The sequence below is a fragment of the Arachis hypogaea genome, chromosome 17 (assembly GCF_003086295.3).
Source record: "Arachis hypogaea cultivar Tifrunner chromosome 17, arahy.Tifrunner.gnm2.J5K5, whole genome shotgun sequence".
NCBI lineage: Eukaryota > Viridiplantae > Streptophyta > Magnoliopsida > Fabales > Fabaceae > Arachis > Arachis hypogaea.
Window position 1 is genome coordinate 5,066,495 of NC_092052.1, and position 17,315 is coordinate 5,083,809.

At 35.5% G+C, this 17,315-nt stretch overlaps 2 protein-coding genes across 2 annotated transcripts; one reads left to right on the forward strand and one right to left on the reverse strand.

Moving 5' to 3' along the window:
• Positions 1-348: 348 nt before the first annotated feature.
• On the forward strand, positions 349-2,464 carry LOC112765220 (protein LATERAL ROOT PRIMORDIUM 1). The gene is made up of 2 exons (XM_025811136.3): positions 349-1,442; positions 1,836-2,464. Exons 1-2 carry the CDS (start codon positions 653-655, stop codon positions 2,234-2,236), a joined length of 1,191 nt encoding a protein of 396 aa, XP_025666921.1. The 5' UTR covers positions 349-652; the 3' UTR covers positions 2,237-2,464.
• A 10,712-nt stretch (positions 2,465-13,176) lies between these two features.
• On the reverse strand, positions 13,177-15,540 carry LOC112762645 (uncharacterized). Its single transcript, XM_025808511.1, has 3 exons — positions 15,081-15,540; positions 14,482-15,000; positions 13,177-14,315 (listed from the first exon to the last, which is right to left on the reverse strand). Exons 1-3 carry the CDS (start codon positions 15,538-15,540, stop codon positions 13,177-13,179), a joined length of 2,118 nt encoding a protein of 705 aa, XP_025664296.1.
• Between the last annotated feature and the right edge of the window lie 1,775 nt (positions 15,541-17,315).

Consider the following 17,315-nt stretch of genomic DNA (forward strand, 5'->3'; position numbering starts at 1 on the left):
TAACCTTCTTAGAGCGACACATTGAAATGCATATACAATAATATAATATAATCATGTAAGATTTCAGTTACGATATGTATAATATATATATATATTATTCAAACATTAAAAAAAGCCCATATTTTTATTTTAGTACAAGTAATTAAAAATGTTAGTTTGATGTCTTCATTTAAATTCCATGAAAAAAGACAAGACTTGTAAACATAGAATTGCATATAGGTTTGAGTAAAAGAAGTAATCACCAAATCATTCACAAACGTTATTGCCAAATTGACTATTATAAATTCACGTGTTTTTTTTTTGTTTAATTATTTTTGTTATAGAGGGCTAGAGGTGGTGACTCAACTCGAAGTCATCGTCGCACCAATCACTTTCTTCACATGCGCAAGGAAGAAATTAAATTAAATTAAATAATAAAATACCATATCTTATGCATTTTATTAGTTCGCTACTTGGATTTATACCCTCTCTTTTTTTCATAAAACTTTTATATTGATATATGCTTAAGGATATTATATATATTGCATAAATACTTGGATTTATAGCCCCTTCTTCCTCCGCCAGAGTTGCTGCTCCCGTCGACGACCTCTCTCTCGGTTTCAATGCGGGACCCCCTACCACCGCCGGACCCACCGCCGCCGCACCTCAAGGAATGTGGCCTTCCAGGTCCCTCAACTACGGCCTCGCACCTCCCGACATGCCTCCGGGAATGGTTGGACTCCGCGACGTCTTCGTCGTCGCTCCGGCCTCCTCCTTCCACCACCACCACCACCACCACAACGATGCCGTCTTGTCCTCCTCCGATCTTCACCATCTCAGCAACAATTCCTCCAACAATCCCGCAACTGCACTCGGCGTTGGAGTTGGAGTCGGTGTCATCCCTCTCCTCACTGCAACGCCGTGTCTCGATCAGGACAATATTCTCACCGGAAGAGCCAGAACCGCCGCCTCCGGAGGTACTACCGGAGGCGGAATTCAATTCTGGCAGGAACAACAACCGCATCATCATCAGTACCTGAAGAAGCAGGGTTTTATAGACCACAATATCGGAGCCAATTTGGTTCCCGGTGGAGGCAGCGGAAGCGGCAGCGGCGATGGCGGTGCTTCCAACAGCGGCGGTGGAACAACCACGTGTCAAGATTGCGGGAACCAAGCGAAGAAGGATTGTGCACATAGGAGGTGCAGAACTTGCTGCAAGAGTAGGGGTTTTGATTGCCCTACTCACGTGAAGAGCACGTGGGTTCCAGCTGCGCGCCGGAGGGAGCGCCAGCTCATCACTGGCACGACTCCGTCGACGGCCGCTGCGGTTGCCGGTTCCAGCGGTTCAACTTCCGGCGCCAAGAAACCTCGGTTGATTTCTTCACAGACAACAACAAATTCTCACACTTCAACTTCCAACACCACTCCTCCTAGAAGCTTCGACACTTATTCTAGCCATCAAGGTTTCTCTTCTTCCTTCCTTCGCTTTTTAATTTCATGGCGGGATTTTTAACCCAACTATGTTAGATATTAGGGATCTAATACCATGAATTTGGAACACCAAACTATGCATAACTTCATGCAATGATAACCTACTTTTTATTGCGGTGTTTACTGCCACGAAAACATTACGAAGTTGATACTGTGAAGTATGAACCATTAATGGTTGACATGTTTGACCGAATCGTCTTCGTGGAAGTAACTACTTTTTGTTATACCTTTGTTGTTATGGTGATGGTGAGATCGTACCAGTGCTAATAATGTTAAAGCATTAGGGTCAAGTTAGTATTAGTACTTTTATTTGTATGTTTATGATGAACGGAAATTTGAGGTTGGAGTATGGTTTGGAATTGCAGATGCGAGTTTCAAGGAGAAATTGCCTGGTCAAATAAGAGCACCAGCAGTGTTCAAGTGTGTGAGAGTCACGTCAGTGGACGATGAACAAGATGAGTATGCATATCAAGCCGTTGTGAAGATCGGTGGCCGTGTCTTCAAAGGCTTTCTCTATGATCAAGGCCATCAGAATCATAGTAATAGAGATAGCAATAATAGTAACAATAATGTGTATCCTAATCTTTCTGAGCTCCATTTAGGTGGTGGCGGCGGCGGTGGCAGCGGCGGTGGTGGTAGAAATGGGGTTTCATCATCCTCCCCAATGCTTGATCCTTCTGATGTTTATGCAGCTTCAGGTGGTGGTGGTGGTGGTGGTGTTGGGGGGTTACTGGGAGGTTCAACCTATGGTAATCCAATAAATTGATTATATATATTATGAACTTTGTTGTGTCTTTCTTTTTTGTTTTCATTTCTAAGTGCAAAATATTAGTATATGGCACTTAAAAAAAAGGGCTTAATTTAACTTTATTTTATTGTAGTCTCTAATTCAATTCTCTTTCTTCTTTTTGCTTATTAGATATTATTCTCAAGAAAGAGTTTGGGGATTGGGTGGTATTATTATTAGTCTGATCTATTGATTTTTCTTTCTTTCTTTGTAGGCTTTGTATTTTTTTTAATCTCCCTTTTTTCTTTCCACCTATGTCACTCTTTCTTGCATCATCATCTTCTTCCACTTTTAGTTATTTTGGTTTCTATTCTTTCTCTCTTCACCCTTTTAATTTGTCATTTCATGAGATGATCTATGTCTTAAAAGATATATGGTTGATGTACCAAATTAACCTGAAAGTAGGAACCAAAAAAAAGAAAAGGAGCATTGATGATTAATCTTGTTTTAACTAGTCTCTACTACTAGTTATTCAATCTTAAATTATCATTATTATCATTATTTTACTCCTTTCTGAAACTAATTAATAGGGCCTTTGTTTTTTTTACTTTACTATATTTATTATTTGCTTTTGTTTTTCTTAGTTTTGTCATAGGTGAAATCTACAGTGTGTAATACCCATAAACATATAGTATTATCTACAATGTTAAATAAATGCATGTGACAATGATGAAGTCTTAAATCATAGTATTTTATGCTTATTGTTTATTTCTTCTTCCAGCAGAATGCACTAATTAATATCTTTACCATGTTCATTGTTCTCTTCTCTATATATTATTCTAATAATATATTATTATATTGTGACCTTAGCAATAATATATAGCATATAGTATTGAATTATTTAAAAAGTTTATAGAGTTCTACTACTATTTGATGTAGGGGTTTTAGTTTTACTAATAGTTGGGTAGTGCTTTAGACTTAGAGCATGAGAAGTAGTTGTAACGTCACCATCATATATGGCTGTCGTTTTCGGGGTCTATAGTTTATAGGGTCTTCACATCTATCTCTGATCCGTAAGCAACCTGCAAAAGTTTCTGCATTCATCAAGACACCGTGTACCCTTAACTTGTTTCTTTATTTGATTCACACATTTTTACTCTTCATCTTCATCTCTATTTAAATCTTCTAATGTGTACTATCTAACATTACATTGATGAAGATATCTTTTGGTATTAAGTGATATTACATGTATTCAAGATTAGTGTTATATTTTATATTAATACAACTAAGAGTGTCTAGTTTTTCTTTTCAAGTATGTGATTACGATACTATTTTAAGAGGTTTTTAGGGTGTGTTTGATTTGCATGTTCATTTTTTTATTTTTATTTTTATTTTGTTTTTTAGTATTTTGTGAAAAAAAAATAGAAGAAAAAATGAAAACAAGTGGTGAAAATAGAAAATGAGAATTTTTTTTTTTTGTTTTAACAGTTCTTTTTCCAGTACAAAATTCTAAAACCAGAAAATGAAAACGCAAAATAAATAAGTTTTTGAATAGTTTTCTAAGCTGTGATGTCCTTTGCCTCTTTCTAGTGTCAACTATTTCTTCATTATTTAAAAAGGGTTTGTGTGTATTATTTCTAGACATATAACCATTCATCTTGCTTGTGAGGGCCACGTTTTGATTTTTTTTTTTCTTTTCTCTGATTCATGCCTCTTTTGCTGCATTAGTTTTGTGTTTCATGATGCTTTGCTTTAACCAGCAATGTGTGTGCTGCTTTCTTTTAGAAATATGGCCATAATACCACATTTAAAATAATACCACTACTTTTTTGTAAACTATATATATTATTATCAGTTATCATGTGTTTTTGTGTATGTTGATTATCATGGATGTTGCTTGGTATTGGTATACGGGTTCATTATTTCATCTTATCATCAGGATCATGTATTGGTGGATTGGCTAATCAGCCTTTTGATATTGTTTATTTCCGAGGAAGCTGCAGATTATGCGTGTCACTTATTAATTTTTGGCTAGATTCTTGGTTGCCATTTCTGACCATAATACTTAAACAAATATTGATGGGATATTGGTCTCAATCCATTGCATGTTTTTTGTCATCTTTTCCTGCACATGCCAACCCCATTCCTTTGTCTGAACATCCCTTTTTATTTTAAAAATATACTTTTGTTGCAATTGTGTAATTAATTGCTATACGGTTTTGTCTATTTCTGCTTCCTTTTGCTTGTCTTGTATTTGGTATACATACAAGTAACCATTGCTTTGGATTACTTGTGCATGTTATTTTTTAGTATGTTATTGTTTGGATTAGTATTGTCTCAAAGAAATCTCCGTGTAAAGAGTCTCACGGTAAACAAGATACATGACAGGACTTAATGGTATTGTTTGATCCATGTAGTCGATTCCAACAAGCGGGTTAAGACTTTGTTATTGTTGTTAGTAACTGTCTCAAGACAGAATCAAAATGTTTGTCCTAAGACAAAATTAGTTAGGAAAATGTTTATATCTTATTTCTATCTCTCTTGTTTGAATACTCTTTCTAAGAGGTTGATTTAGAAAAATGTTAGAAGTTGTGTCTTTATCCTTTGTTACTATATTTTAGCCTTTTTTTCCGGGGGAATTTGTCAGAATTGTTGTCTCATATAATTAGTGTTGAACTGTCCCACACTACCTATCATGTCAACCATAAAGTAGTCTTTATTACAATACATGTACATTGTTTGGATTATCAATTATCATGTTTCTTTAGTACAGGTAAATATTAGTAGTGTTGCATAGGAAAATTGAATGGTGTTGTTTTGTGCTATAGATCATATAATATTTTTATCATGGAGATAACTGATAATGTGTGTGGGACAGAGGTTATTTTGGGTGCATATGATAAAAAATAAACTGTGATTGTTTCAACTCCTTCGTTTGTTTTATTCTACAATTTGTGAAATGATTGGATCGTATGCTTGTGTATGCATTGAGGCCCTTCATTTGTACTTTCGTGTTTTTTGTTGTTTGATGGAAGAACAATATATTACAAGCAACACATGGTTGGTTTAATAATGGTGGTGGTGCTTGTCTCACTGGTGGGTACACTCCATTTTTGAGAGTTGATTAATTGATTTCAATTAATTAATTTACACGTGAATTTCATGTCATTAATTAATTTGCTTTGGTGTTAGCATTTTGCAAGTATGTTGTTGGTTATTATAATTTCTGGTTCAAATTGTTTTACTTTTTCTATTTGAAAATTCAGATGTATTTTCTTGTGTATGCATGCAAATTTCTGCCGTGGATTCCATTTTTCCATTGCATTCTTTGAAACTGCTTTTCCTATTAATGTTTAGGAATGTTTATAGTGATTGTATCAAAGCTTCTAGAGCAAGAGCTCTGGAGATTGATATTTATTGCTGAGTGAGATTATTATTTACATATATACAAAGTCTCTGATTAGGGCACTCAGCAGAATTCTAAGAACTAATATGAACACTTAGTAATGGTCATAGACAAAGGTTTGGTACTAGTTTATGAAACTTAAATCAGTTATTTATTGAGATCAAGCTTACCTTTAAACTCTGAATTATTGAAGATATTTTAAGGTCTTGCCTTCCCTGGGTTTTATAGGTTGCCTATTGTGCATAAATAAAACTAGTTAAGTTGGCAATGTGTTACACCATCCACTTTTTTTTTTTTTTTGGTTTTTCACGGTATCCACAGTCCGGCCAAAGATTAATTCGCTGCGAATGTGAGAGGTGTTGTCGCCGGCCAATGTTTTACTATTTATTTGTTGATTTAGTGCAATAGTGTCTTAGAGATGTTATATTCAGGTATTAAAGTTTTCTGTTAAAAAAAAACTGATCTTGGTCACTGAAGTTATGTAGTAATGTCAATTACTAGCTGCAAATCTAAACTAACAAACCGAAATATAAAATGATACAGAACTAATAAAATTTGAAGCACCAAGTTTTTCAAACAAACTCCTTAACATGTTTATACATGATTAAATGTAGTTCAGATCTGTTACAAACACAAGTTAAATTTTGTTCAGATTCGCAACTGATTAGTTCTTAATTTGTTCTTAATTTGTCGGCTGAGAAATACCCATGAAAACCCTCCTACCCTTTAATTATGTCGTTTTCCACATTATAAAACAATCAATATTCAATGGACTATACAAATAAAATCATAAGGTAGCAACATTTTCCAATGGGTAATATCATTCCAAATCTGTACCCTTGTAAGAGAATTCATCATTGACATGATATCTATTTTGAACAAAATTTGCTTGGCATTTCAGCAGTATCAACCATCTTAATGAATGTCTTGTGAGCATTATTAGGTCCATTGTCCACAAAAAATAAAAAATAACAGGTTTGTTTCAACATCAAAATCAAAAGTTTTCACCATTTTCCAAAGCTATATATTTATATTCCTCAAATGGCCATGTGCTATCATATCCGGGCATAGTGTCATTTCCTCCATATAAGGTACCCTAGAAAATTATATAATAATAGAGGTAGATAGTTACCTAAAAACAATATAGCTATTTCCCTAGCTAATTTTTTTTATGTCCCTCAAATTCCATTACCAAATGTTCACATGGCATCAATCTCCATGCCACTAACTTGTACAAAGAAGAAAAACAAGTGGAAGAGTTTGAATTTCGTTAATGGGAGACAAACTTTCTTTTTGAAGAAGTCATCATATAAACATGGCATATGATGTTTTATTTTTTGGAGAAAATTAAAATATAGTTACAATATTGGAAAGAATAATAAAAGAAGGTTATAGACTTGTAGGGGAATGGGTCTTGTACTGTCAAGAACCAATAATTAGTTAATGAAAGTGGTAGGGTAGGAATATAGGGATGTGAATTAAATAAATTTTTTTGGGAATGTATATAATGATAGAGGGCACAATACAAGAATGTTTGGTTATTACATGATTGACAATGCTACTAGCTAGCAACATTTTTACAATTTTTTGTTAAAAAAAATCATGTTATGTGTGCACAAATAATTATTTGTATGAAATATATATTAATAAAAATAACTTAAATAACATATATATTTATACATAAATATATAATATAATAGTTCATTAATGACTGATTTTTATTTGTCCATGATAAATTTTTTTTTAAAAATATTCAATCACTATAAAGTTGTTAATATAGAAACATTTTTATTTTAAAGGATCGTAATATATAAATACTTTTTTATTTTTTATATTGTATATGCTTAAAAAGTTTGAATTAAGAATCTTTGCTATAATGAGTTGATTAGTGTGAAAAATTAAAAACTTTTTTAAACAAATAAAAAAATTGCACACAATTATGTCACTAAATATATTGGAGGCACTTATAGATGCTTTTGTTTGAAATAGAAAGTAGTAATACCTTATTCATGCAAAACTACTATTTCCACAAACAAAAATATTGATAGACATAGAAATTAGAATCATAGCCTGTGTGGAACCAACTTCCAAATTTTATAAAGTTGTATGGGTGTTTAGGTGATCAAAATAGTGAAAGATATTGCATTCATATTTAACTTCTTCACTTTTTTTTTTCCCTACTATAAATGTTATTTTACTTTTTCTGTAGCTATGCCATGTTTTATTCGATAGGATTATTTGTTCCTCCATCTTTAAAGCATATATGTATTTGTATTTAAGATTATTTTCTTCTAAGATTTTATGTACCTTTTATGTTCGTTGACTTGATCATCGGAGTTTCTCTTATATTCGTCGGTCGACAAGTTCGGGAAAAGAACTCTCCAATTGTTAGGTTTTTGTAGCCTAATGTTTGGTAACACATTCTAGTTAGGTTCTCTATTTTAAAATCCTTTAGGTTAAATGCAAAATAAACCATAGCAGAGTCAATGGTGAAGTTCTCAAATCTATGATTTAATAAATGCACTGAAGTTCAAGGTTAAGAGAAATATTTATATTCAATAACTCTTTGAATTTTCATAATTATTTGAGTTTGATACTTATATTATTTCCTTGATTCAATTTGTGCATAATTTTGTTAATTTTGTTGCAACTCATCACTTGTGATATGCCATTTTTTTTATGGGTTTTCATGATTTTCTCACGACATCTTCCAACTTAGTAGGTTAAGGACTAATCTGTCACAGATTTAAGTTTGATGTAAATGTTATCAGCCAATAATTTGATGCATACATTATGCCTTTGACATCCAAAACACTCACCTTCTCAACCCAATTCTTTCTCTACAATTACAAAAAAAAAAAAAAAAAAAAAAAAATTCAACAACCGTACTTGATGACATTATTCAAGTTTAGAATCATTACTCTAATTTCATCTTGATGGCAATATTAAAGGGTCATATGAGTTTTTTTTTTTTTTTTTGTGTGTTTTTTGCTTTTCTTTGTTTAATTTTTGTCTAGTTGTTACTTTTTAAGCACTTTGTGTTATGAATCTTCACTCCTTTGTGGTTAAGAGCTTCAAGTCTTCAACGGAATATCGAAAAATGTTAACATTATTATCTAGGACTTAGGGTTTAAAGGACCATATTAAATATACATTAAGATTAGCTACTAAAATTAGTCATCAATGTTGAATAAACACTAAAAACAAAATACACATTATAAATATTACATATATATATATATATATATATATATATATATATATACACACACAAATACGTTGTAGCTGATTTTTAGTATATGTATAGCATTTTGGGGTTTAAAAAATATAATGTTATTGTTTATCAATCTCCTAATCTTTAAAATCATTATTGGGGACGTGCATGTTATCATGAAACAAGCTTTTTGCACCATCTATCAACACCTCCAAATTAATTTTTTTTAATAGTATTTTTGTGCAAAAAAGCGAATAATCACAATTACACGTAATTCTTTTTAAACTCTATACGTTAATTAACATTAGAGGGAAACTAAGAATTGTTAGAATACGGAATCTCTACTTGCGTGACTCGAACAAAAGACTTTCTTATAGAACACAAATGGAAAAGAATGAATTGAAAATGAATAATATAATATTCATTATCATTATTGGTGCGGAAAGTCTTAATAATTATGTCCATTAGATCAATTAATTAAACAATAATCTTTATAATAACAATATGCATGCACAATGATAATATTTTACATATATATAATTAATTAAGCAAAGAACATTCGATGGAGGACCCTTATTCCAGCATCTTGATTTAATTTGCTTTATAAATAAATGTATATATAAGACTTGGTTGTCTCAATCTTTGAGGGAGGAGAATCAAAATTAGCTTTTGCCGAACATGCATGTGCACTAAATTTATATACACTACTACTCGAGTGTTATACAAATCTTGTGCTTTCATTAGAATCCTTCTAAAGTTTAATTTCTTTATGTCAAGTTAGTTTATTGATTGACCTTTTATGTTAAATTGTACCCATATTCCATTGCTAGTAGGTCCAACTATCTTCACAATGCTCAAAGTGTATTGTATAAGCCAAATATTAAGATTTATTATTGTATTTGGTGGTCAAATATTAGAACTAAAATTTCAATCTATAGACATAAAATTCCAGTCCCTTCAATACTTCTAGAAAGTGGAGAACTGAAATTTTTTAGGATAGAGACGAAAACTTTAATGATTTTTTTTTTAAAACTCTTATTTAACTTTTCAAATTTTAAATTTATCTTTCAATCTCCATATTTATCTTAAACTAAGCATACTACTAAGTTATAACCCTGTATAGTATATTTTACACCAAACACATTACAGAGATTTAATTTAGTCTCTGTCTTTTAGTTTCAGTCTCTAAATCTTAGTATCTCATTCTCAGTCTTAATCTCTATTCCAAACGTAGTCTTTAGTTCTCTATAACTCTAACGGTGTGTGTCGACTTGATATACAAGACAAAAAAAATGCAAGCAACATATCACTTTGTACATATAATTCTCACTAAAAGTTATGAGAATTTTTATTTGAAATTTTTTTACCGGCCGTTTTTTGTATTCGTTTCTCTTTTTTGTTCATTGTTGTAAAAGAATCTTACATGTTAGCATTTCTTGTAAGAATGCACAAGATACCTTTTCAACAATTAAAGATGTATCCAGAAATTGAAATATTTTCAAGTTAAATATTTTATAGCATATCCATGTCTTAATACGTTCAAATAACGTTAATTGTTTTTTTTTTTTTATCGTTAATAACATTAATTGTTTTCGTCAATCAATTTTCTTCCCTTTTTATTTTGGGCCTAGTTTTTTATTTTTGGATTAGCTAATAAAAATTTAATTAAATACCCAAAACCGAATGGAAAAAATCTTTAAAGTGGGTTAGAAAGGTTACTAGATTTGTTTCAGACTTTTATTTGGTGTGTAAGAGTGGTGCATGAAATGGGCTTGAATTGGGCTACAGCTAGTTCATAAATTTGGGCCAGGTAATATTTTGTGGGTTCTGTTTGTGTAAGTCGGTACTTTGTAAAAAAAAGAATAATTCTTTCTCATCTTTGACAGAAATTATTTTTTTTTATGGAAGTTACGGTGGTGTATTGGCTAAATATTAAAAATGTAGGTGTATTTTTCAATGCTGGGATTCAGTTTTAACACGGTGGAGGGCGTGTTGACAGTGCCTTAGAAGTGTGTCAGGCAATGGAAGTGGGTTGGAAAGACGCCTGGCACAGCCCTGTCAACACGCAGGGGGCGTGTTGCCTTTGAATCTGGCCAGTCAAGCAGAGTCTTCACTCCTTTCCAAAGAGCATGGAGCAACATGGAGGGGTGGCGTGTTGCAGGTGGTCTGCACGCAGGGGACAACCCCCACTCCGGTAATCAGTTCAAAGCCCCTCTATAAATTAAGCTTCCGAACCATTTCTCATGCATGAACACTTCATATGTTCATTGTGAGAGAAGAAGTTGAGAGAGTGAAGATAAGTGTTTTTGTGTTGTTGTTGAATGCTTCACAATTTGATCGTGGTAGAAGAAGTTGAGAGGCTGAAAAAGAGTGTTAGAGTTAGGGTTGTTTGAAAAAAAAATTATTAATTTGTAGTATTTAAAAATGGTACGTAATTATTCAACACTTGAAGAACATATCACCAATTATTTGGATCATCCCGTTTATATAAGTTCATAAAATTTATTATTTTATGTATTTGAATTAATTTTTTTTAATTTATTTTGTTGTTAGTAATAAAATATGAAAATATATTATTATTATTTTAGTGCCATTTTTTTAGTACTATTTACGAATAATATTTAGTTGTCTAATATTATAATTATACATGTTTTGTTTTATATAAATGTAAATATTATTTAAATTTTTTTTTCGAATATAAATGTTATGGAAAGAAAATAATTTCTGGTTATATATGTGTTCGTCTATTTTTTAATATAAATATTATTATTATATTGGTTTTTAATATATTTTCAAAAATAAATATTATCTGTACTAATTATATTTATGTATAATATTTAAATAAGTAAATATTTTTTAAAAGTCTCTCTCTCAATTGCTAAAATTTTTAAAACGCACTCACTAATTTTTTTAAATACGCACCTAGTGCTCTTAATGGATGAATAGAAATAATAATATTTTATATTTACGTAAATTATAATTATAAATATTTTTTAATATTTTTTATTTATTTAAATTAATATTTAATGAATAAATATGTTTTTGTTGAACCAGCCAAACAGGAATTTGATAGTTCGTAAATTGGATCCGCCAATGACTTGGAATCCGATGGTTGAAAATTACTTACGCTCAACGGGATTCTATCACGTTTTTAGAATTGGGTTGATAAGAGGATTTTACCCCTTATTAGCTGCTTTGGTGGAAAGATGTGGGCCAAAAACTCATTCGTTTGTATTGCCAGTGGGTGAGGTTACTATGACACTGGAAGATGTCGCTCATATATTTGGCTTACCCATTGATGGAGAACCTATGAGTGAATGGACAGATAGTAGTAGCGACTTCGTACAGAGCCAGAGCATCGCGATATCGGTCACCAACCGACTCTCAGTAGTTCTTAGAAATCTTATATTAAGTTGGGTTGGGTTCGGACTATTAGAGACGCAGAGCCATTGGATACCGAAGAGTCTATTAAAAGATATGTCAGATGCCAGCAGGGTCAGTCCAGCCGGCAGTCTCAGCATAGCCAGCATGGTCAGTCCAGTCAGCACTCTCAGCCCATACTATACATTCCGCCCAGACAGGAATGGATTGACTTTCCGTCAGTTCCATGGCAGATTCCCGTAGACGGTCATGGAGATCAGCAAATACAACAATGGGTCAACGCTGGTTTGGGTGGTTGTCCAGATCTTACTAGTATTCCTTCACCAGCAGAGGTAGATGATCCACATTGGGCATCAGTAGATATGGCCGCTGGTATGCGGGGTCCTGCTTCTGATCCTACCTCAGAGCGGGTGTCTTGTGATAGTGGGTTTATCGAGATGCATGCGGTCTTTGAGGTTGTTGCCGAGTTTAACCCCGGTGCATCTGCACCTACAGAGGCAGGTGGGTCGGCTTCTCCGACTATCGATGACTCCGTTCGGGGTCATTCGTATGACCTACGGATGGAACGAAATCCACCTGATAGGTATACTCCGTCGCGGTTCGGTCAGGGCATCATGGGTAAGGGACTGAATTGGTTGGGTCGAAAGAAGTGAATGTAACTGTTTGTTAATCTTTTTTTAGAATTTAGTATTGTTTTAGAAGTAACTGAATGTAACTCTTAGTTAATCTGTTGTATGTTTACCTAATCGAAATTCAAAATATGGTCTCAGAATTAAGTGAATATAATTCTTTGTTAATCTTTTGTATGTTTACCTCACAAAGGGATTAGATGGTAACATTACCCTAACAATACAAACACGACGAACGAGAAAAATATTAATGGATAAAGCCAAATTTAAAAATACAAACACGACAAACTAGAAAAATATTAATGGATAAAAGACCCCTAAACATACAAACACAAAGGCCATATTAGTTCTACGAACCACCATCGTCACCAGCACCACTCGGTCCAACACGCTGAGGACATCGACTCTGACTATGACCCTGTCTACCACAGAAACGGCATATCCGAGGACCACGCATATCCCGTGAGTCCATTTCATTCAAGTATCGGGTCAACTTGGGACGGCCTTTCGATGTTCTCTTCAAGGCGGGATTAGCGACCAATGTGGGTCCCTGATAAGAAGGCCATGTCTCCGCATCGCCTAATGGTACAAACTCAAATCTATAGACCTTACGAACCTTTGTCATTCTATACACATCATGCACATACAACTGCCAATCGAGTCGCTGGTTTGCATAGCAAGCAATAACATGTCGACATGGTAGTCGTTCCACCTGAAAGTGTCCACAGTCACACGTTCGCCGCGCAAGATCAACTACTAACTCCTTTCCATTAGGCATTTCACGAACCTCAAACACCTCGTTCCGTCTATCAAACCGGTGCACAACTATATTCCCAGCACGTTGCATGTTTGCTTCTATCCGCTGTTGTGCAAATACAGAGTAATTAAATCCAGCACGCTTGCGTTCGTGAGTCTCGGCACTCTTCCGCGTAAAAAATTCGTTTAACCGATAATACGTTGCTCGGACGAGCGCGAACACAGAAAGGTTTCGGGCACCCTTCAAAACTGAATTAATGCACTCCACAAGGTTCGTCGTCATATGGCCCCATCGATGACCCTCATCAAATGCCAATACCCAGTGTCTAAGTCCAATGGCATCGCACCACCGGGCATATGCCTCGCCTCGCTCTTCCAACCTCTTGAAATTGATGTTGTACTCCTCCACTGTCCTTGAATACCCTATGTTGACAACAAGTTTTTGCAAGTACGGTACTTTGAATGCCCTTAAGAAGTTGCTACCGATATACCTTATACAAAACATCCACCATGCTCTCGGAGGTTGCCAATCACCACCGGAATGATTAACTGCTGCCCGGATTGACTCATGTCGATCTGAGATCATACCGACACCGTCTTTTCTAACAACATGCCTTCGTAGATTCCTTAGAAAGGAGTGCCACGCATCAACTGTCTCGTCCTCCACCAGGGCAAAGGCGATAGGCACAATGTTCTGGTTCCCATCTTGTGCAACAGCAACTAGAAGTGTACCTTTATATTTTCCGTACAGATGTGTGCCGTCAACTTAAGCTAGAGGCTTGCAATGCTTGAACGCCCTAATGCATGGATTGAAACTCCAAAATACGCGGTGAAGTATTTTGACACCATCCGCCTCCTTAGTCCCGTTGTACAGTGGTCGTGTTTCTATTTGGACTACTGAGCCAGGCATCTTCTGAGTCATGACCGAGAGCCACCATGGCAAAAGCTTGATAATAATCCTCCCAACCACCGAAAACTTTGGCTATGGACTTCTGCTTTGCCAACCAAACCTTTCGGTAACTGATGGTGTAGTTAAACCTTGACTGGACTTCTGCAATTATAGATTTGACCTTGATGGACGGGTCACTCTCAACCAATGGCATTATAGCCTCCGCAACTGTGTCAGAGTCTAACTTGGAATGATCATGTGAAATCGTTTCCATGGTGCATGTGTGCCTGCCATTGTATCTTCGTATCTCCCAAGAACCTTTTTTCCTTATCAAACTAGCTCGGATAAGCCAATCGCACCCATGCCCATACATCTTGCATTTTGCATAGAACGTCAATGGTTCAAATTCGTAAACATTGTAGTCGACTCCTCTAGAGATAGTGTAACTTCTGATTGCTGCGACCACAGACTTTCTAGAACTATACTCCATTCCTATCCTGAACTCTCCGTCCTCAGGATCAGCAACACCTATAAAAGGCAGAAATCATCATTCATTGATCCATCCGAAATATAAATTTACAAAAACATATTATTCACTCATCACGTACCTATATTTGCATATTCCAGAAATTCCGGTGCATTCATCGCGTCAAGATCCAAATTACGCATAAAAGGTGGGACGTTCATCGGTTGACTGACTGCGGGGTGAACCACCACATTCTCCACTTCTGCTTCGACTCCCACATTACCATCCTCGTCTTCATCGCCAGCTTTATAAGTGGCTTCGAAGTCCTCTTCACTGTCATTGTTCATTCCTTCGTACACTGCAGCTCTATCATCCTCTATATCTAAATCATTTTGAATCTCATCTGCCTCTACGTCTTCAAACTCAACATACAGCTCAATCTGTGGCTGTCGCAATTGAGTTTGCCGGTGAATCTGGAACATATTCTGCATACTCTCCTCGTCAGTGATCAGCATGATATCAAATTGTATTAGACCACCAAAAACTATAACTGGATTCCGGTACAATATACTGCTCACTCTCCTCAATATACTGTTCTCCATGCTTTAACAGATACCGTTTTGAAACTCCATAAACGACATAGTACATGGAACCACAAACGAAAACAGATTCTGATACACAAACCTCACTCCTTCATGAGTATTTTGTATAATCTCACCATTGCGATACACTATCACGTTTGCGGTACCCTCCATTACACTAGCAACACACTCAAAGAACACTCTTCTTCGCAATGAAAATGGTACCAGACTTTGCCTTATATAGATGAAGTACTCAGCACGCCCACTCCCGTGTTGCGATCACCAACCAACCAGCCTTCGACACGTGTAACACGCCCCCCATGCTGACTCAGCACGCCCCCATGTGTTGCAATCTCGTGCAATCAGACTTCGCCACGTGGCATTCACGTCCACCCCATGTGCTTACTCAGCACGCCCCCCATGTGTAACACCCAATGTTCTGAAAACCGGACCGGACCGGCCGGTCCAACCGGTCCAACCGCGAACCGGCAATACAAACGGTCCGGTCAAGTACGTAAAACCGCTGAAACAAAAATCGGTGAGAAACCGGTGAACCGGACGAGAACTGGCCGGTTGGACCGGACCGGTAACCGGCCGGTTTTAAGGAAACGGCGTCGTTTGCAACTTTGGCCTACTGATTACTGAACTGAACCACTTCACTTCTCAATTCTCACTCCTCTCAGCCTATGCTCTGCTTGTCCGAATCATTCACTCTCCCTTATCCAACCCTAGCTACTCTTTTCGACCCACTGCCGCCTCTCCGTCGAGTCACTGCCGCGTCCGTCCGTCGAGCTCTGCCGCCGTCCGTTCGTGTAGCCACTGCCCCCAAGTCTCCAACTTTCCTGCTCTCTTCTTCCGCGAGCTCGCCCCATCCCCTACTCTTTGCATCTTCTTGCCGTTGGCTTCATCTTCTTGTCGTCGTCTGGTCGGCATCGTCCATCAATCAAGGGTCTGTTGGCGTCTTCTTCGAAGGTCAATGAATGTCTTGCTTGCTTGTTCTTTAATTGTTTAGCTGTTGTTCGTTTTTTTTCTACCTTTTTATGCTCTGTTTTTGTGATTAGCTCTGGTTTTATGTGTTGCGATTTTATTGATTAATGAATATTTTGTGATTAGCTCAGGTTCTCTACTGATTATTGGTTCTTTACTGATGTGATTAAACACCCTGGAAGTTAGATTACCTCCAGAAACGGTGCCAAGAATTGGGAATCCGCAATGTTATTTTTTATTTAGGATTTAGGATTCAATCAAAAATTGGCTTTGTTTACATTTGTTATAGCTGGCTTAGTTAGTTAGCACACTGTGCCAAGAATTTTGCTCTTTGTGCGTATATCTGAGTTCAAGCACCTTTGGTTACTTTGTGCAACTTGAGTTACGACGTGCTGTTGTATTAGTTGGGTTCAAGAATTTTATTTTATTTTAAAGCAATTTGTTTGTATTGTGCCAATGAAGTTCATTATTTCTGCTGAATTTTTTGTTCTTGTGTTTGTATTCTGCTGATGGCTTTGTTTTGTAGATGTTGGTTTTGCTGGGTAAAGGTTTACTGTATTCTGCTAATGGTTTTGTTTTGTAGATGCTGTATTCTGCTAATGACTTTTAGTGTTTTGTATGCTCCTAATTATTTTTGTTCTGGTGTTTTGTATTCTGCTAATTGCTGGGTGAAGGTCTAGGGTTTTGTGATTGTTGCTGAATGCTGTAGGCTTAATTCAGATATGGTCTTGTTGATGATTTTTTTTTATTTTTCATTGTGCCGTGGCTGTTTTTAATTTCGTATCTGTTTTATTAATTTCAATTATGGA